Below are 22,580 nucleotides of genomic sequence, written 5' to 3' on the forward strand. Positions count from 1 at the left end.
CTAATGTCCAGCCTAAACTGCCTTTGCTACAATTTAAGCCCATTGCTTCTTGTCCTATTCTCAGCGGTTAAGAACAACAATTTTTCTCCCTCCTCCTTGTAAGAACCTTTTATGTACTTGAAAACTGTTATTGTGTCCCCCCTCAGTCTTCTCTTTTTCACACTAAACAAACCCAGTTTTTTCAATCTTCCCTCATAGCTCATGTTTTCTAGACCTTTAATCATTTTTGTTGCTCTTCTCTGGACTCTCTCCAATTTGTCCAAATCTTTCCTGAAATGTAGCACCCAGAACTGGACACAATACTACAGCTGAGGCCTAATCAGTATGGAGTAGAGCGGAAGAATGAATTCTTGTGTTTTGCTTACAACACTCCTGCTAGTAAAGGGAATGTGTAAGCACTGGTACTACCGGAATGGTGTGACTGTGTTCCCTTTGTTGTGACCTTGCATGGGTGGTGTGCTTAAAATCATGCTGTGAAGAGGACATTGTTTTGTGATCTCACACAGAATACGCTATTTTGAAGAGCAAAATGGCATCCTCTGCACAGCCTGACCTTGCAAAAGTGCCCTGCTCTGGCTCCACTACACACTACACCTGTGCTTCTGAGAATTTCCCAGCATGCCCTAGGTGTCCGATCCTCAGTTGGGACCCTGGGTTTGTACTCAGGAGGCTAGCTCCTGCTGCCATGATTTCATGACTACTGATATTCACAATGTCTAGATCAGGGGTTTCAAACATGTGGCCCGCAGAGTTATTTCCTCCAGCCCACCATAGCTCCTCTCACCCCCTGCCTCCGCCCCTCCCGAGCGTGCTGTGTTCCCGCTCCTCCACCTACTTCCCAGTGCTTCCTGACGCCAGACAGCTGTTTGGTGGTGCTTAGGACTTTCCAGGAGGGAGAGGGGAGGAGCAGGGACATGGTGTACTCAGGGGAGGATGCGGAGAAGAGGCGGGGCCGGGGTGGGGATTTGGGGAAGAGGTTGGAATAGGGGCAGAGTTGGGGCGGGGACTTTGGGGAAGGGGTTGGAATGGGGGCAGGGAAGAGGGTGGGGCAAGGGCAGGGCCTCATGGAAGGGGTGGAGTGGGTGTGGGGCCAAGGGCAGAGGAGGAGGCTTTTGTATCTTTGTATGAAAACGTGTCAGTGGTGCTGCCCTTGGGCCAATGTACTAGTCTTCACAGCCCCCATGGTGATTTGAGTTTGAGATCCCTGGTCTAGATCAAAACCAGCTTAGGTATGTCTACACATGCTACAGTCACACCTTTGAGCAGTACAGAAAGGACCTCAGACTCTAATCACTTTAGGAAATATAATGTCTTTATTTGCATGTAGTCTCTTAGTACTTTTCTAATTGAGTTTCAGTCTGCAAGAAGCTGAGGATGATGATGGTGATTGATATTATGGGCTTTTTGTTGCCAATAACCTGAAGCCATGAAAACAGAAATAACACCATTCTCTCCTGCAACAGGCGCTGAACAGGTATGCGAGGGGGGATGGATGTGTGCTATGTGTTTCCCTGGAGGCGCACATGTCAAAAGTAAAACTTAAGTCAAAGGGAATGGAATATAAAGCTCCGTTGCTTACCTGCAACTTTACATATGGCTGACCATAAGTATAAATCAAATGAGTCTAGTACACGGGGCACTGCACAGGTGACAAGACTGCAAGTCTCCTTTAGAAATAATTCAGAAAGGTTCTGTTCTGTTATACAGGGACGTAGTTTGGAGTAGCATCAGGGGCTCCAGGATTTAAGCAGGTGGAACCTCAGCATGTAACACTGGAGCATTAGCATCCTTGATCAAGACCTTTCCGACACCTCTGCCAGCCACATCCTTTATTGCTAATGAAATACAACCAACCTGCTGCCAGCATAGCATGGAGAGTGGGTGTGGTTAGAAAAGGGGGCATGGACAGGATGCCAACCCTTCCAGTGATTTTAGCCTCCTGTGGCCATTACAACCTCCTCTAACACAGCACATGGAACTCCAGGATCAGAGCAGTGCAAAGGAAAGCGTCCACTGCCCTTTGCACCTCACCTGCTGATTTGATGTATTTTGGCTGAGGCTGATGATCTGTCCCTAGAGTTAGCTGAAGATGTTGTAACAGTAAAATGAGGGTGGTGACCTCTTTACACCAGGGAGCCAGATATCCTTATATCACAACTGATGCTTTCCAGGAATCTTCAGGAGCATGTCTCTTCCTTCTGCTCTCCCAGCTGTGGGAGAAGACATGGGAGGCAATAGGAGCTTGGCCCTCCTGATAGAAAAGGCCCCCAAAACATGCCCCCAGCAACACACCTCACGTGACCTTAAAGCAGAAGCAAGAGGACAAAAGCTGATTTCATTTGCATGGTAAGATCACCAACCAGATGGCATGATAGCGTCCGTGCTGTGCTTTCAGCCAAAACCTGGAAGACATAGACAGAAGACAGCCTTGATTTGTTATCCTTCAGATAATGGAATTTTATTCACACATCTTAGTGGATTGAGAAGATAGGAATCATGCTTTTCATTATAACACACTTTGACATGTAGATCCCTTTGAGTCAGGCAGTTTGGTGGTGAAAAGTGCACTGGGGAAACAGAAGATGTAATTGACGTGCAGTTCTTGTCACCATCCTGCCCTTTAAGGGATGATCCACACGGAGTGGTTACAGGTGTGCACTATTTTTAAAAGGAAATAAATAAAACAAGAGTAGGGGGTGTATGTTCAACCCCTATTAACCATATAGCGCTTCCATTTAGAACCAGCTTGGTTATTGCAAATCCTTGCTTTTTCCCTTCCTAGTGCTGCCCATTGTTTTTATTACTGTATTAATCTCTTGCCACCTCCTGTTTTGACTACAGAATGGATTACATCCAGCCCCTCTGCAAGTGGCTAGTGGAAAGAGCTGCATCTCAGGAGACCTGGGTTCTGTCCCTGGCTTTGATACTGGCCGACTGGGTGACCTTGGGCAAGTCACTTTACTTCTCTGTGCCTCGATTTCCCCATCTGATGAGTAACAACAGCTGTTGGGGAAGATGAAAGCTACTCAGCTTTGGATTTGGCCCTAGCTTATGTTCCTGGGTGTGGGGCACTATTAGGCATTCTCAGTGCTTCACAAGCGGATCCTTTGTTGTCTTTCCCTTCAGAAAGGGAGGGGGAAGGGCATTAATCCCGTGTTCCCTGAGGATAATGTAATTTCTCTACACCCTATTTCACCCCCTATTTTATACCTGGGCCATGCCAATGATGACTAGGTGCATTAAACATGGACATTCCCCCCCGAGGCAAAAAAAATAGCTGAGAGTTGTTTTGGTTTTAAGGGTTCTGTCCGCATTGCCACATTGTTACTTTCAGTAACTCTAAAGCCAAGGCCTATAGTGCCTCTCAAAGGCTGACATTTATGGGAGCTACTAAAACACTTCCACTCCAGGGTCGGAATGATTCCTTCCATTACAGGATTTGTACCGAGGCTTGGTAATGGTAGCTGGATGCTTTTCTTCCTGTTGGGTGGCATTTACCTGCCCCCAAGAAGGGTTGACAGAGTTTAATGCCAAAGAGCCAGAATCCTTGACTCTTTTCTGCTCATTCTTTTAAATCCCGTGCTCCAAAGCAGGCAAAGCACAGGCAGGGTGAAGCGTTAAAGGAAAATTCCAGTGCTGTCCTATCATGCAGTGTGTAGGTTGAGACATATACCCTAAGAAATGTCTCCATGAATTTTCAACTGCTCTTTGGCTTTGGATGTTTCTTGTTATATTTCAGGGAGGCTGCCAGTTCAAAAAAAAAGAAGAAGAAATCTATTGATTTCGGTACAAGTTCTGAAATAAGCCTTAGAGATTCAAGGACTCCAAAAGTGAACTCTATATACACAATCTAACTATATTTTCAAATGAAAGGGACAGCTTTTCTAGGAATTAATGTAGTGCATTGTTGTAACCCAACTGACCCTTGTACTTCAGTGCTCGTTACTGTAAGATCCCTTTGACCTGTACAAACTTGCTGCGAACAAGTGGAACTGATTTTCGGTTACCTGGTGACAAGAGCTTTAGTAAAATAATTTGTGTTTGAGTGAGATATTAACTTTTTTCTAAAGGGGGGGGGAATCTCACTTTTGTCACTAATGAGATTATTTCCCTCTTCCTTTAACAATCAGATGCATTTTTAGCAACTGCTATGGATTTTCATCTGAGCCCACCTCTCTTCCCTGAAATGAAATAGTTTTTGTATTGACGGCATCAACACATTCTGTGTCATATGTGGGCCCAGTGAGAACAGACCTTTAACAGGAATTTATATCCCAAGTCTGAAATGTGCACTTTATATTGGTGATTATTCCTGGATACTTGTTAAGGGATTACCATCCTAAATCTTTTTCCATAAACAAATAAAACCTTTGCATCCAAGTTTGAAGGAAAAACCTTAAATGACAACACTTGAGGGATAAGTTAAGGAGGAAGAATGAAGAATTGATGAGTTATTAACAGTTGCAATTTCCCATCTTGAATTATTGACTACATGTGACATTGTAACCCTAAGATTGTAATCTATAAACAGCTCGGAAAATATGACCTTTGCATTACAATTGGTCTCGAGATGCCTTGTAGCTTGTAATAACAGCTGCCACTGGCGTATTTTGTTGCCAATTGAGTGAATGTGAGTAACTGAAGAACTTCATTATATATTCAGGCAAATCTCTGCAAGACCTAGGAGATCTAATGGATTGTGAGTGGTGCAGCTACTGTTGAGATAGGGTGAAACTGGTAGAAGTTTTGGGTTGTAATTGATTTGCACTCAATTAGCTGGACTTAGTTGATTTAGCACTTTTTTGTTTGTTTATTTTTTGTTTAAAGCAGGCAGAAACAGTGCATGTAGAAAAAGCAGAAAAGCAGAAAGTTACTCCAGTTCCTCTTACAACCTTCCGGAGATCAGCAAGGGAGGCTGATTGGCTCCTTTAGTCATGGGTGTTTATGGAAAAACGAATGACCTAAATTCCAGTCCTGTTATTATTCATGTGCTGTACTAGGTCATACCTTATGAGACAGAATAAGAATGTGGAGCCAGATTCAACCCTGGTAAAATGCCATTGACCTAAATGCATTTGCACCTGAGTACATGAAGGCTCAGCTTGGCTCATTGTCTCTCAACTACTGTAGGGGCAATAATGGACAAAGTAGTTCTGGCATCCATATAGCTCACAAAAAACTTTCCTGATCGTTTGACTGAGCCAAGTTCATACTTGATTTAACTTCATTGATGTTAATGGAGTTACACTATAGGTGGGCCTGGTCCAATATATTCATTTATCTATAATGCGGTACATTATATTGTTGAGTGTTAGTGTAGTAAACGGGGATTGTTACAGGGACCTGTTTTTAGTCAGAAGACCACGTTTATCCCTACACAGTGGAACACACCACTGTGAGGAATAATATTATACTTTCTCATGCATACTGGGACATACCTTAGAGTTCTTTAGCTTGCTGGGGAAACCAGACTGTTGAGGACTGTGGGCAAAATTCTGTCCTCTTACCTGCACCACGACTCCCTTGCTGCAGGTTTCATCCATGGCACTTCCACTGAAGTCGCTCATGCAATCAAGGAGGGATATGCAATAGAATTGCATTGTGGGAAAATGGATTTTGACCTGGTCCCTTTAATGCTAAATAGGGTGAATCCTGACTTTCAATCACCAACAGACCTGAACCTTCTGCAGTTCATCTGCCCCTATGTGAGAGGAGGAGGAAGCATGAGATCTAGGGGTTAACACTCAGGAATCAGTCAGAATCCTGATTTTCATTGCTAGCTCTGTGTGGATGAACTCTCTGTGCCCCTTCTCTACCATATATATAATAATACCTACCTCACAGAGCTGTTCTTAAGCTTGATCAGTTACTGTTTTGGGCTATGCAAATGAAAGGCACTTACATTCATAAGTACCACTCTCTCCAGCTGTCCCAGTATGAAAGGGTACGTCTTCACTACCGGCCGTATCGGCGGGCAGCAATCGATTTCTCGGGGATAGATATATTGCGTCTCATCTAGACGCGATATATCGATCCCCAAACGCGCTCCTGTCGACTCCGGAACTCCACCAACACGAACGGCAGTAGCGGAGTCGACAGGGGGAGCCACGGGCGTCGATCCCGCGCTGTGAGGCCGGTAGGTAATTCGATCTAAGATACTTCTACTTCAGCTACGCTATTCACGTAGCTGAAGTTGCGTATCTTAGATCGATCCCCCTCCCCTAGTGTAGACCAGCCCATAGTCTTACTTCAAGGATGCATTTCCTTTCCCCCATACTCCCCACTCCCAAAGTCTATTACTCAAGGACACCACCCTTATCTTGGTTGTACTTGCCTCATGGCCATGCAATGCCATTCAATAATTCTGTCGAGTGGTATCTTTGCCTTGTGACAGAGTGCTAAACAGTGATTTATTACTTGAGTACACATCGCTTTCATGAAAGCAATTTGTTTAAACAACAGTAAAGTGCTAAATAAATTATTCATTGCATGCTAATTTTTCACTTTTATGTGCTGTAGTAAGTTTCAGAATAAACAGTCTGTGAGGCATTATATATCTCACATTAATCCGGGGTGATTTTTCACTGCTCGTCCCTTTCCCAAGGAAGGTCTTTCGCTTCAACCTTTATCCGTTCAACTGGCTTTGTGATATTTTTCCATTTCTTCTGCAGAAAAGATCGGGTGAATTATGTCTGGCACTCATGGTTGGGGGTTTGATTGCCGACAAGGGAGATGCTGTATGTTTGGAGTTTATGGGTGTTACTAACCCCTTCAATAAATACTCTGGGTCTCACTGCGAGGCACCACTAATACACCCTGCAAAGTATGGATGCTCACAAACAGCATGTACATTTTCAAAATGTCTCTTTATACCATTTTCTTTGGAGATTTGCATGCTGTTTTCTTTTAGCTGCTGGTGGCTAGAGGGCCAGTCTGGTTTGCTCATAATATGGTACTTGAATTGCTCCTCGTAGGTGTATTTTCACATGAGAATGCAGACTTTCCAATTTCACTTCAAAATTTTCTACTCAGCATATAAAATGGTCACTCCCCAGCAAAGCACAAAGATCACTGAATTGCTGTCAAGGCTGCAGTTGCACACAGAGCAGTTAGGGGACATATCAGCTTGGTTTTTTTCTCTAATTGAACCTTTCACCCTTGCTGTGTATCCACACTAAAGCACCACCAGTAATTGTACGTTGAGTTAAAGTTGTTGATTGACACCGAAATTATGTTCAAACTGCTTTCTGGGTTCAGCCTGCTCTGATTTTAATTTGGAAATAATCCCCCAAAGTCCCACGTTGATATGCAATGAAATGAATAAACAGAAGGGTATATTCTCCTCTTGATGCATACATTTAACTCTTATGCTAACAGACATTAAACATTAAGAAAATCATAGACTGTTTCTGATAGATTCTACCCATTGAGACTTTGTCTTTGAAAAGCAGCCTGCTACATTCTTCACTGCATTCTATTGCATTTATATGCTTCAAGAAGACAGATAGGCATCTACAATTTGTGTCTCCATCATCCCCAGGTGTGATGTTCTGCCAGTGAAACGAAAGCTATTGTACTTTTACTTTGGGAATCCAAGGGTCTCTGCTTTTGGCCCTCATGGCACCAAATTTTCTGGATCCTTCCTTTTAACTGCTTTCCTCATACTCATGATGATCTTAATTATTTGTAGTATGGTAGCACAGAGAACTAGTGCTGGTTGGGAGTTTTTCAACAAAACCGTTTTTTTGTTGGAAAATGCTGATTCATCAAAACTGAAACTTTTTGCTGGCATGTACCAAATTCACCAAAAGTTTAGTCAAGGTTTTTCAGGTCCAAGATGGAATGTCTTGTCAGAACCAGAGAGAGAGAGCAAGCGAGCATGACATAAATAATCTGGTGGTTCGGACACTCAGTGGGGATGTGGATGACCTAAATTCAAATCTCTGTTCTGCCTAATTCAAACCAGGGACTTGAACCTGGGTTTACTACATCCCAAGTGAGGGACCGAGCAACTCAGTTATTGGCTATTCTGGCGTCAGCTTCTCTGTTTGTTTGTTTTTTGTTTTTTCCCATTTAAAAACTTCAAAAGCTCTCTGATTTGTCCTGTTGCAGAACAGAAAGGAAAAATATGTGGAATCTCAAACAACTTTCTTGTCCTGTGAAATTTTTCCCACTCAGCTGTACATAGAAGCCCCACCCAAGCTTGGGGTCCCTTTGTGCCAAGCATTGCATATACACCCATTAATAGAAGTATTGTTATATGGAACTCAGGAGCAGAGAGATGAAGAGACTCACCCAAAGAAGGCTGTGGCAGAACCAAGAATTAAACTCAGGTTTTCCAAGTCAGTCCAGTGCTTTAACTACATGGCCATCCTCCTTCTCTTTGAGTATGTGTACACTTTGAGTTGGGTATTAATTCCCATCTTGAGGAGACATCATGTGCTCTATCTACAATCAAGCTACCATGCTAAAAACAGCAGGGGAGCTGCAATGGGAGGAGCTAGCCACTCCAGATACATACTCTTCTGAGATGCTGGGAATATACTCCAGTAGCTAGCTCCTCCCACCGCTTGCACTGGCTACATTCTATTTTCAGTATACAAGCTCTATCACAACAAGCGCAAATAAGGGTATGTCTGCACTAGCCACCGGATCGGCGGCAAGCAATTGACCCAGTGGGGATCGATTCATCGCGTCTAGTTTAAACACGATAAATTGACCCCTGAGCCCTCTCCCATCGACTCCTGTACTCCAGCGCCACGAGAGGTGCAGGCAGAGTCGACGGGAGTGGCAGCAGTTGACTCACTGTAGTGAAGACACCATGGTGAATAGATCTAAGTATGTCAACTTCAGCAACATTATTCACATAGCTGAAGTTGGGTAACTTAGATCGATTCCCCCCCACCCCCAGTGTAGACCAGGACTAAATGTCTTTGATCTGAGAATTACATACCCAGCTTGAAGTGTAGACATACCCAAAGAGAAGAAGGATGCTCTTGTGGTTAAAATGCTGCATTGACTGCTGTTCTCTCTTTCTCTTCTCTTGGTGGGTGATGTTTGTCTGTTAAGGGATAGAAGGCCTGATGAGCAGTTATAAATGTGGGGGAAAAAATCTGATGGAAGGATCTTTAAAGCAGGCACTGTGGTCTTTTTAGGTGTTTGTACAGCATCTGCCACCGTGAGTTCCTGATCCTGACTTTCTGACTGTTCTAAAAATATTAAATAAGAATATTGTGTTGGACAAGGTTTATACCAATTATTTGCCCCAAATGCTGAGTTCTTTGGGTTATGTCTTTTTTTGCTATTGATGAGCAGAATATGAAATTCTTGGTTGAATTAAAGAGTCCTGTGGCACCTTAAAGACTAACAGATGTATTGGAGCATAAGCTTTTTTCGTCAGACGCATGTAATGGAAATTTCCAGAGGCAGATACAAATATGCAGGCAAGAATCAGTCTGGAGATAACGCAGTTAGTTCAATCAGGGAGAATGAGGCCCTCTTCTGGCAGTTGAGAGGTGAACACCAAGGGAGGAGAAACTGCTTTTGTAGTTGGCTAGCTGTTCACTGTCTTTGTTTAATCCTGAGCTGATGGTGTCAAATTTGCAAATGAACTGAAGCTCAGCAGTTTCTCTTTGAAGTCTGGTCCTGAAGCTTTTTGCTGCAAGATGGCCACCTTAAGATCTGCTATTGTGTGGCCAGGGAGGAGGAAGTGTTCTCCTACGGGTTTTTGTGTATTGCCATTCCTAATATCTGACTTCTGTCCGTTAATTCTTTTATGTAGAGACTGTCCAGTTTGGCCGATGTACATAGCAGTGGGGCATTGCTGGCACATGATGGCATATATAACATTGGTGGACATGCAGGTGAATGAACCAGTGATGTTGTAGCTGATCTGTTTAGGTCCTGTGATGGTGTCACTGGTGTATATATGTGGGCAGAGTTGGCATTGAGGTTTGTTGCATGGATTGGTTCCTAAGAGTTGTTATGGTGAGCTTCACCTTGTTATCACTTCTGAAAGGTTGCTGACCCCTGTATTAGTGTATAGAAGGCTGATAAGTTTAAGGAAAAGTTTCTGTTTATAATTCCCCAAATAGGGGGCCTGTTGTGCCTTTTGGAGTCAGCATTTGGATCGTGTAGGGTGCCTCTTCCTGACACACAGTTTTAGGTCAGTCTAGTCACAATAGCTTGTAACAACCAATCCCCTGGAAGTTATAACAGACTTTGTTTGATTGGTTTCTTCTGTTTGAAGAAGCCTTCCCACCACAGAGCTATAAAAGTTGCTATGAAACCCTGTTGTGCTGTATAAGTGGAAGACATTTTCAGTCAGGAGCTGAGGGATTTGTGAGAATATAGATGATCAAATGTCTGCAGCCGGAGGGAAATTTTTTGTCGAAATAAGGTTAAGTGTGGGGATGCAGGGGCTTTTTTGCACAGTGGGTCCTTAGTGGTGGTGATATAGAGTAAGTTTACAGTACAGACACTGCATACCCAGCTACCACATGTATAAATATCCATGTGGACTGTGAGGCACCGCTTAGGTGAGTAAAATAGAAATACAGCAGAATTCTAGGATATATACTCTGCATGACTCTCTACACAACCATGTAATGCCTCTCCTGTCTACACTGCTATTGTTAGCAATGTAGCGTCTGGCTTCCTCCCCACGGCTGGAGCCTTTCCCTGCTGCAGCGAAAGGCTCCAGCCATTCTGGCCGGGGAGAGACAGCGGGAAAAAGCTCTGGCAGCTCCTGGCTGCCTCCCCCCTGCCAGAACATTTCGCTGACGCATATAGCTATGCATGCTGCCATAAGTTTAGACAAGGCCTTAGACATGGCTTTACAGTGTTTCCTTTTCTCATCCCTGCCATGCAGGACATGTCTTTACTGCACAGTTTACGAGGCTTTTATCCCAGCTCCCACCTACCATCCACACAGAAAACCTCTGACCTGGGTTTGTGGGTGTTTTTAAGCCCTGGCCAACCTGCCTGGCTGGGAGTACAGGTGAGACCCCAGGGATTGTTTTCACTGGCCTGGAACCCACTCATTGTGCAGTGAGGATGCAGGCTAAATCACTCGAGGACTGATAGTCCTGCAATTTATTCCCACAATTCCCCCTAAAGGACAGACAAGTCCTTTCTTGCAATTGAAAAAGATGACTAGGAAAGTATCCAGTTCAAAGAAGTATGGGATACGCCCCAAGACACACCAGGTGAGTGCAGAAACAATGAGGGGACAATAATGTGTGTAAGGCTTTGCCCTGGGGGGCACGCCCACATCTGGGACAGGCTAACTCTTGTGTTTAGACCCAAATGCCGATCACTCCAGTTCACTATGCAGTGAAGATGTAACTATAATTGTGAAAGGCTAAAATATACCCTGCAGAAGAACATCCTGTGGCTTGGAAAAACAAAAGAACCTTTGGGCTTGTCTTCACAGCAACAGATAGCTCGAGTTGCTCCACTTGACCTAGCCTAGCTTGAATGAGAGCAATGGCACAACACCATTCGAGCTGCACAGAGGGATTGGATTAGCCTCTGGTGAGTTGTGCTAACCGGAGCTGTAGCTGGTAGCTAGCAGTACTCAAGCTTCAACTCACTTCCCTGGCGTTCACCTTAAACGTGCTAACTAGATTGAGTTTGAAGCACGACTTTACTTGAACTGGAAATTTGTGTGTGTGAAAGGGAGCTGGGTTAGGGGCACCTCTTCAGTTACATCTTGAGCTAACCCTGCAGGGAAAGACAAGCCCTTCTTCAGCTACCAGGGTGATAGGTGCCTGTGTTAGAACCTCAACAAATTAATTTGCAGCAGAACAGTATAAAAGAAGGTTTATGCTAGACACAAATGTGACAGGAAGAGACTGCCAATCTCTTGTCTATTTGGATTTTAAGTAATTCAGGGCAGGCCTTGTGACATTTTTTTTTTCTATTGTGACAAAGTTCCTCCTCTACGTTGGTGGGTCCTATGCTTATTGGTGGATTTGATCACCTCAGTGATCTTCCCCTCTTGTGGAACCCCAGTCTGGGTCAGCTCCTTCTGTGTCTGCTCAGGAGTTGGGAGGTTTGGGGGGGAACCCGGGCCCGCCCTCTCCTCCGGGTTCCAGCCCAGGGCCCTGTGGATTGCAGCTGTCTATAGTGCCTCCTGTAACAGCTGCATGACAGCTACAACTCCCTGGGCTACTTCCCCATGGCCTCCTCCAAACACCTTCTTTATCCTCACCAACAGGACCTTCCTACTCGTGTCTGTCAATGCCTAAATCCTCCTCAATCCTCCAAGCAGTATACTCTCTCACTCATCTCAGCCTTCTTGGCTATCTGCCTCCCAGCTCCTCACACACACTTCCCTCTCCTCTGGCCCTACCCTGCCTGTACGGAGTGAGCTCCTTTTTAAAAACGCCAGGTGCCTGATTAGCCTGCCTGGGACGGCTGCAGGGTGTTCAATTAAAGTACTATCTCCCACTGCTTCTAGAAAGATCTTTAATTGGCCCGCAGGTGCCTTGATTAACCTGGAGCAACTGCCATTTGGTTACCAGGGTACTAGGGATTTGTTTAGCCTGGGGCTAACATACCTGTTTCTCAGCACTTTACTGTAGCCATCTGGCCTTGCCCCATCACACTATATACAGGTTTTTAAGGACAGTTAAGCGGGTACCTATTCAATAAGCAACACAAGCCTACACAAATTTTAAATCTGTCATGTTACTCCCTCTCTCTCCCATCTCCATAGTGCAATGCAGAGCCAGAAAGTGTACTGCTGTGGATGAGGCTCAAATCCCAGTACAGGTCATAGTGCCTTGGGATGCTGTCTTGTTACCATGGCAATGTATGAGGGCATTGCCGTGGTAGACACGGCTTGGTGAGGCTGCGGCAGTGTTGCAATAGCTGTGGCCGGTTCTGACAGCGGGCCTGAAGGAGGCTCCTTCTCAGCACTGACAGAGTGGGACTGGAAGGGGCTCCCTGCACATCCAAGGGGCCAAAGACACCAGAATGCAAGGCATGGGGGAACCTGCAGTCTTCCTGGCCCTGTGAAACTGAGACCCCTGGCCAAGACTGCAAGGAGAGGGACAAGCCCCCGGCCGCGGGATAGGCCGTCCGGTGGCCAGAGGTGAAAGTGAGCTGGTCCGGTTCAGTCCGGCGTGCCGGACTGGACTAGCTTCCCCAGGCTGGCGATTTAAAGGGCCTGAGGTTCCCTGCAGCGGCCAGATCCCAGGGCCCTTTAAATTGCCTCCTGAGCCCCGCTGCTGGAGCTCTGGGGTAGCAGCGGCAGGGCTCAGGCCGTGATTTAAAGGGCCAGGGGCTCCAGCTGCTGTGGGGAGCCCCGGGCCCTTTAAATCACCGCTGGAGCCCTGCCGCCACTACTCTGGGGCTCTGGCAGGAGGGCTCGGCGGCATTTTAAAGGGCATGGGGCTCCTCCGGGGTAGCGGGGTTCCGGCAGTGGGCCTCGGACAGTGCTTTAAAGGGCCGGGGGCTCCAGCTGCTGTGGGGAACCCTGGCCCTTTAAATCCTCACAGGAGCCCTGCCGTCGCTACCCTGGACCCTTTAAATCGCCGTCTGCGCCCGGCTGCTGGAGCCCCAAGGTAGCGGTGACAGGGCCCATTGGTGATTTAAAGGGCCTGGAGCTCCGCTGCGGTAGTGACGGCCAGAACCCCGGTCCCTTTATATAGCCCCTGAGCCCCGGGGCTCCCAGCCGCCTCTGCAGCTGGGAGCTCCAGGGGTGATTTAAAGGCCCCGGGGCTCCCAGCCGCAGCTGGAGCTCCAGGACCTTTAAATCTTGATTTAAAGGCCGTGCTTCTTCTGGTTGAGGCTCCACCTCTTCTGGTTGAGGTCACACCCCTGCTCAGGACTCTGGCATACCGGTAAGTCATTTAACTTGCTTTCATCCCTGCCCATGGCTGAACATTTCTGGCCCAGGGATGCTTCCTACACTCCTGACTGGTGAGGGAGGCCATGACGGCAGAGCTGCACAGGGAAACTTGCACTGCTGCAGGGCCAGTGATGCTGGATCCCTGCAGTCATAAGGTGCAAGGGGAAGCTGGGGCCCTGGCAGGGCAAAGCAGAGTCCCTCCCCACACATGACTTCCCTGGCCAAGACTGCAAGGAGATGGGCATATATGGAATTTATGAGACTTTGTGATAGGTCCGTCACCTCTCAAAAAAGTCATTAGCCACCACTGCTAGCCACTGTTATTTGGGTGAGTAGATTTAGGCCAAGATTTTCCAAAGTTATTAGTGATTTTGTGCTCCCAAACCGGGGACAATTTAAAGGCCTGATTTTCAGAAAGTGCCGAGCACTCAGCCTCTGAAAATCAAGCCCTTTTAAGGTGTATGTCTGGTTGAGGACTCAAAATCCAAGGGGTCCATCTCAGCTAGGTTCTTTAGAAAGTGTTGGCAATTCACTGTAGGCTCCCAAGTTTGAAAAACGTAGAGTTGGTTGAAATGTTGTTCATGGAAACACTTTGGGTTGTGAGGCACGATGACTTTTCAACGAAAATGGAAGTTTTCTGAGTTTCTTGCTGTCCTGTCATTTGAGGACCAGATGAGCTGCAGGCCATCACCTATGTTTGGGCCTCAAAAACATCACCTGGTGTGCAGCTAATTAGTCACAAGTGGAGCGAAGCTCCCCTCTTCCAAAGGGCCATCTCATCCTGTGCCACTTCCCTTAAACAGGGAAAGGTGAGGGACCCATTTCAAAACCACCTTACTTCAGGGGCATGAAAGCAAAGCTGTATCTTTGGCTGTAATAGTAGAGTTTATATCCCTGAAAAGAACGTTTCTTTTTTTATCTCAGTTTTTAAAAGAGCTCACAGGCATAAAACCAGATTTTCAGCTCCTGTGTGTGTATGTTGCACACACCACTATTTTGGTTGTTCTTTTCTTCTGGCCCTTGTTAGTTTGTGTTGATTGGTAAATGTGAGGAGCAGGAAAGGGGAAAAAAAACCAAACACATGTGAAGGGTGAGACATCCTGTTTCATTTCATTACAGCGTTCCATCACAGCCTATATTCTGACATTTAGGACAACATAATATGCGTGTCTTTGATCATTAGTTCCTCTAAGCTATCTGGCAACAGCCTGGGAAAACAAAGCAATAAACCACTGCAACAACAAAACCCACCGCGACATTAAACACAAACTAACCTTTTGCAGTCTGAGTAACAAAGAAATGAAAACAGGAGAAAGGAAAAATAATGAAATGAAAAGGAGAAACAATACTTTTTAAAAAAAGATGCTCTTGCACAGGTTATTGAAATAACAGGTTAACAAAAAGTGCATATGGGAATTTGGCATAAATAAGCAATTTTGCTGTCCAGCCATGACTTGTTCACGTTGCCTGCGTGTCTTGGTTTGGAGTTAACCCTATTGCTGCTGCTTGAGGTAAAATGAATGGAAAAGAGCGACTGTTGTGGAGATGTTCTCTGATGAAACCTAAGGGATATGTTAGACGTGCAGCATCCTGGGCAGAAGTGTGTTGAAGTCAGAATCCCTACATAGAGAGATGGCAGAAAAAGTAGTTTTGTGGTCAAGGCTCTGAACTGGGAATTTGGAACGCTGACCTTACTTCTTGACTCTGCTACAGACTCACTGTGACCTTGGATAAGTCCTTTAATCTCTCATCTACTATGATGGGAGGGGGTTGTCTATATGATTCTAGAATAAGATGTGATTGACTATTATCAGGTGACCAGATACCACAGTGATGGGCATAGACTAAGAATCTAGATAGACATCACCAAGTAATGAAATAAGAAAATGCCTTCTGTTTATATGATGTCCCTTCCCAAGAAGGATTTGAAAGTGCTCTCCTCATAATGATCCAGATGTGAAAATGTTTCATGGATAACTAGGGTTGGGAGGGATTAGACTTTTATTGGTAAATGTCGGTAAAGGTTGATTTGACCGTACACCCACAAACTGAAAAAAAAATAATTCCATATATAACATTAGAAATTTACATACAGTCAAAGTCAGAAAAATTCTGCTTGAGAACTCATTAGAGTTTGCTTTAAGGATATTTACTTTGAATATTTTGACGTGCTGTAGACAATTTGTGTTTTAATTATTGTAAAGCTTTAACTTTTTTAATCTGAATGTCTACTATAATTAAATAATTGTCTTACTCTCCCAATTTCCTGGACTGTGAAAATTTAAACAGATGAAAATGTAAAAAAAAAAAAATGCATGCAATCATGAGTTTTAAACAGTTGTGAACATTTAAATTGCTAAAAATTGAAAAAAAAGTTTCAAAATAAACATCAATATTAGCTGTTGAAATTATTAGAAAAAAGAAGAAAAAAATAATTCTGCCAAGCCTGCAAATAACAGATCCTGTTGTCATTGGAATCAGTGGATACATTCTGATTGCCATAGGTGGGAGTAGGACAAAGAGAATTTATATAATTTGTATTGAGATTACCATCCACCACTGGGAACCATCGTGTGCCAGCACAATATTATTAAGGAGCAAAGAAACACTTCCCTAAATGGGATTGTACTCCCTTGAGCTTTGCATCAGATTTGTAGAATGCAGAGGAATTCCTAGAACAGGTTTGAAAAATTTTGACACAATAGTTTGTCATCAGCAAATGCAGTTCTGTTGAAACCAAAATACTTTGTGAAATGTTGTCAGTGTTGCTGAAATTTTGTTTTGGAGAGAACAAAGGTTACAGCAAAGCAGAAACTTCCTGATGTCATATCTAGCAAGTTATGAATTTAAGCTCCCATGCTTGTCTTTTTAAAGTGTTATGTAGGTTTCCTTTGAGGATGAGGACTGATAGGTTAGGTATAGAGTGATTGTTTTGTGAAAATGTTCACCCACAGGCAATAGCGTTTTTGTCTTCATTCATTTTCCTGTGAGTTCATTTGAGTGTGTGATGATGGTCTGGTTTCACCCACATAGTTGTTGTTAGGGCATTTAGTGCACTGGATGAGGTACACCACGTGCTGTGATCTTGAGAGGTGTGCTGTGGGCCACAATACTCCTCCTGAAGGAATATTGGGACTCACAGAAATCATCCTCAGTCATTTGCCACACAAAGGGCCAGCTTCCCCCAGGACATAACTGACTTCCTCCACAAACTTTTCAACCTTAAAACACCATCCTTGCTACTATGTATGTCACTTTCCTATACAGTACATCCCTCAAAATGATGACATAGCTGCCTGCCACAAATATTTACATGACAATGAATGGCCCTCAAATATCCATCCCAAACAGATTGCCAAACACATCCATTTCATCCTCACCCATAACAGTTTTACATTCAGTGACAAATACTTTGTCCAAACGATGGGAACAGCCGTGGGATGGCTTCCCAACATGACAACCTCTTCATGGGCCATCTTAAAGAAGAATTTCCAGACAAATGCACAACAAAGCCAGTGATAATACCTGAGATACATAAATGATATTTTGATCCTCTGGACAGATGACTTAACCTCCCTCATAGATTTCCACCACAACTTCAACAGCCATCATCCATCCATCAGACTCTCTCTAGAATGCTCCCACACTAGCATCAGTTTCCTGGACATCACAATCAGCTTCTACAACAGAACCCTACAGACAACTATGTACAAGAAACCCACTGATCACTTACCTTCATAGATCCAGTAACCGCCCCAAACACACAAAGAAATCAGTTATCTACAGATAGGCACACAGATACCACAGAATATGCTCTGAGGAGAAAGTCCAGTATATACACCTTTACAGACTCAAAACAGACTTCACCAAACAAGGAGACTCCACCAGACAAGTAGATCATATCATGGAACAGTCCACCCCAAATACTCTGAGAAAACTTGCTTCACTATAGAAATAAAATGCCCTCCAACCACGCACCCCTAGTTCTCATCTGCCACTCCACACTGGAACCCATGGGGGGTAACATCACAACCCATACTCAATGGAGACTTGATTCTGAAAGAAATCATTCCTGAACCCCTTCTTCTAACCTTCAAACAACCCTCCCTGCTGTCTCTCCAAGCTCATCATCAGAAGCAAGCTCCACACGGACCAGGACATCAACTCAAAGAGGCGCTGGATGCTGCCAGATCAACAAATGCAAAACCTGGCACACGTCTCCACTGTAACAATGATCAACACTGCCAGCAACACACCTTTCTAGATCCATGGGTCCTACATGTGGCATACCTCTTCAATGTAATAAATGCTCCAATATTAACTAAATGGGTGAAACTAGAAAGTCAAATGAAATGGACTCCCACCGGACAAAGATGAAAAAGACAAAAACACCATATCACCAGTGGGTGAACACTTTTCATTAAATGATTGTCTGCACTTGCAGCTGTGCCGCTGTAGCGCTTAATGAAGAGGCTACCTACGCCAACAGGAGACCTTCTCCCGTCAGCATGTGTACTTCACCTCTCTGAGAGGTGCTAGCCTTTTCAATGGGACAAGCCCTCCCGTCAATACTGTCAACACTGGGGATTAGGTCAGTATAACTTCGTTTCTCAGGTGTGAATTTTCCACACCCCTGAGCGATGTCGTGATACCGCCATAAGTTGGTAGTGTAGATCAAACCAAACTTTGACCTTTTCAGTTTTCAGCAACTGAAACCCGCAACTCTTAATCCAGACCCTCCCTCCCAAATCAGTGTGCTTTTTGCTTTGTTTTGGAGGCAGGGTGAGGGGATTAGCAAAAACCCAAAAACTTTTGAAGAAAAAATGTTGATGAAAACAAAACCTTTTATTCACGTTTAATCAAAATGTTTTGCATGAGCAAAGCCCATTTCCTGAGCAGCTTTAGCAGGCCTGGCCATTGCCCCCATAGTCCTTCACCAGTTTTTTGCGCTTTTACAATCATATTTACATATTGTTAAGTGTCTTTTCTTTCCACTCTTGCTGTGTGAAAGGCTCACAAAAGTAACTGACTAAGACCAGCAAATACATACACACAAGTAATATTGACAGTCTCATAGGCGTTTGAGAATCCAATGACTTATTTAGATGTCTAAATTCAGCTTTAGATTCCTAACTCTAGGCACCCATTTTAAAAAATTCTGGTGTTAGCTTCCCTATGGCTCAGCTTGTATGTCTGTCATGTGGTTATAACAATATCTACCCCACAGAGCAGTGATGCAAGGCTAAATCTTGGTCCCTGTGCATAGCCCAAGGAAATGTTCGGTTTGCAATCCTCTCTCATGACCATGGTGCAGCTGCTGCTGCAGCCCATTGGCTACTCTAACTGTCAATCACAGCTATTCTTCCCCTGCAATGGATCCATGCAGATGTGCTAGCACTTCCTAGTTTTAGGAAAGGCCAAAAGCTGGAGCATAGGATGGAACAATTGCCCAAACCAGGAGGAAGTCTTGTATGAATGCCTAATTTGCACTCGTATCAGTAAGAGGTGAAGGATCTGGCCCAGAAATCCTTAATTTAAATCAAAACCCAGCATAGTTAAAGGAACCATAAGGTATGATTAGGTTGCCTGACAGAGGTTTTGGATCCCTAAGAAAAATGTTGAAAGGGATCCAAAACCTCCTGCTTTGGAATTTAAGCCACTCTCTACTTTTTAGGGGTTAGAATGAGGCCTTCATGGGGGACAGATTAGTGCACAGTGGCCTTCTTCAGGGTTCTTACATTTTCTGGTACTGACCACCATGAAAGACAAGATTTTGGCCCAGAAGGACCTCTGCTCCATTATAGGCTCTTGGTTCTCGTGCTCAGAAATCCCAGTGGAAGGCAATCACTCTTTCTGGCACATACTGCAGATATCCTCCTCTATCCGCAAGTATTTTGTGTGGCATATTTTGTCACCCCCTTTGCCTCCTGGGAGAAGAACGCACTGTATAATGGTACAGCGGTGATGAACAGGGAAAGGTCCGCTCAGTTCAACATACAGCATCTGCAAGCACTTCCCATGTCAGTTTAGGCAAATGCTTTAACAATTCATTCAATTATGTTAAGCACCCATTAAAGGAATCCTAAACCCTCCCTTGGGTCATTTCAGTTCTAGGAGATTGTAATTGTTTCAGACTAACCATGATTTCTTCTTTTGCCTCCAGGTGATTCTAATTCTGACAAAGCTGTATGACTACAACCTGGGGAGCATCACCGAGAGCTCGCTTTGGAGGTACATAGATAAATTGAGCTAATAATTACCGTCTTACTTAAACATGAACAGTCTGGTACAGTTCTTTTATTGAATTTAATTGGATTTTGTACATGCTGGAAGGTTCACGACTAAGCGTTCTCTCTCTCTCTCTCTCTGTTAGTCCTTGTTCTCTCATTCTTGGGGATGATGGGACTGAGGTCTGATTGTCTTGTTCAGCTAGCTAGATAATGCATTTCATGTAACTGTCACTTAGGTGTGGTTGGGTTGTTTTTTTTTTTGTTTGTTTTACACACAATCCTGTTCAGAATTAATAAACCACTTGATCGAAACCCAACCAACAACCCCCCTGTTTTGATCTGTAACACTTTATTTCAGTTTGCAATGACAAAGAGCTCCATCCCACAAAGCTGCCCCAGTGATCCCAGAGTAGAACCACAGTTGCGAACACCACGGGAACGGAGGTTGTTCGTCACTCTGAAATGTTCATAACTCTCAACAAAACGCTATGGTGGTTCTTTCAAAAGTTTACAATTGAACATTGACTTAATACAGCTTTGAATCCTTACTATGCATACAAAAATGCTGCTTTTAACCATCTTAATTTAAATGAAACAAGCACAGAAAGTTTCCTTAGTTTGTCAAATCTTTTTTAAAACTTTCCCTTTATTTTTTTAGTTGTTTACATTTAACACAATACTGTAAGGTATTTGTTTTTTTGTGTGTGTGTGTGTGTGTGTCTCTGCTGCTGCCTGATTGCGTACTTCTGGTTCCAAATGAGGTGTGTGGTTGTCCAGTCAATTCATAACTCTGGTGTTCATAACTCTGAGGTTCTGTTATAACTCGTGTGGTGCCTGTAGGGGTGCGTGTGTGTTTGAGGACTTTTCAAGTGAATAGTAAGGTTTCCTGGCCCACATCCATTGTTGTTAGGACTGGGTGACTGATCACCACTTCACATTGACTTCGGTGGGCTTCGGCTTGAACCTTGAGTTTGTCAATTGCTTCGAGAGCCTCAGAGGAAGAATTTTCATATGAGTGTTAAGTATGTTTTGTTGCTATTTTCTTCCCCCTGCTTTCCTGGTGAAATCTGTTTTTATTTTTTAGCTTCACCAGGGGCCGTGAGTGAGGATCCTTGTGACGGTCCCATTGGAGGTTTCCCATTTTCGGTGTAACAGGAGAAAAGGATGGACGGGCACTTATTATTTAAAGCACTTGATACACTTATGTCATGGTATAATTCCCCACTCTGAACCTTAGTGTCCAAAAGATGGGGTACCAGCATGAATTCCTGTAAGCTCAATTACCAGCTTAGTACTTGTAGCGCTGCCACCAACCAGGAATTCCAGTGCCTGGTACATTCTGGTCCCCACAAAACCTTGCCCGGGGAATCCCAAGACCTAGATCCTCTGGATCTTAACACAAAGAAAGTAAACCCTATCCCCCACCGTTGCCTGTCCCAGGCTTCCCCTCCCTAGGTTACCCTGGAAGATCACTGTGATTCAAACTCTTTGAATCTCAGAACAGAGAGGAAAATTCACCTCCCCCCCCTTCTCTCTCCCCCTCCCAGACTCTCCCTGAGAGAGAAAATAATCCTGTCACAGAGAGAAATTAACCTTTCTCTCCCCCTTCCCTCTTTTCTCCCCACCAATTCCCTGGTGGATCCAGACCCAGTCCCCTGGGGTCTCACCAGAATAAAAAACAACTTAGGTTTTTAACAAGAAGCTTTGTAACTTAATAGAGAAGAAAACAGTAAAAATTATCTTTGTAGAATTATAGTGGAATATGTTACAGGGTTTTCAGCTATAGATACTGGGAATCCTCCCAGCACTAAGTATACAAGTACAAATTAAATTTCTTCAGCAAGATACAAATTTGAACTCCTTCCAGCCAAATACACAATTGAACTCTTCCAGCCAATGCACATATTCAAATAAAGAAATAAACTAAAGCCTACTCGCCTTATCTACCTAGTACTTACTATTCTGGACTTATAGAGTGAAATTGAGAGGAGAACTGGTGCACGTCTGGTCACTTTTCAGAACCCAACCGAGGACAACAACCAAAAACTAACACCAAACACAGAAACTCCCCTCCCTCAAGATTTGAAATTATCCTGTCTCCTGATTGGTCCTCTGGTCAGGTGACAGCCGGGCTTACTGAACTTGTTAACCCTTTACAGTCAAAAGAGATATAAAGTACTTCTGTGCTATTAACTCCTACTATCTGTTTATGACAACTTGTATAAAAAAATCAAGGAAAATAGAAATAAGAGGGAGGAAAAAATATCCTTCATGTCTCTGATTTTGTTTTATTTCTTGAGAAATGATGTTGGCCAGTGAAAGAACACACTATCCCTGGTTTACTTTGCTCTTGCACATTGGTGACTGTTTCCAAAAGATAGAAGAGAAAAGCACGTCTTTCTGTATCTACACACAACCCAGGAAAAGTGTCTTGTCTGTGATACGTGGCATACATATAACACACTTCATATTAAGGGGAGAGGGATAGCTCA

General features: G+C 44.1%; 1 protein-coding gene across 2 annotated transcripts in view; it reads left to right on the forward strand.

Annotated features, from left to right (window-relative positions):
• The window catches only part of LOC116820903 (VPS10 domain-containing receptor SorCS1), a 444,694-nt gene that overhangs the window by 107,869 nt on the left and 314,245 nt on the right, over positions 1–22,580 (forward strand). For both annotated transcript variants that reach the window (XM_032773669.2, XM_075061354.1), the window contains exon 2: positions 20,022–20,089. In XM_032773669.2, coding sequence (XP_032629560.2) covers positions 20,022–20,089 — 68 coding nt within the window. The remainder of the gene's footprint in view (positions 1–20,021; positions 20,090–22,580) is intronic.

This window comes from Chelonoidis abingdonii, unplaced genomic scaffold, assembly GCF_003597395.2.
Source record: "Chelonoidis abingdonii isolate Lonesome George unplaced genomic scaffold, CheloAbing_2.0 scaffold0027, whole genome shotgun sequence".
NCBI lineage: Eukaryota > Metazoa > Chordata > Testudines > Testudinidae > Chelonoidis > Chelonoidis abingdonii.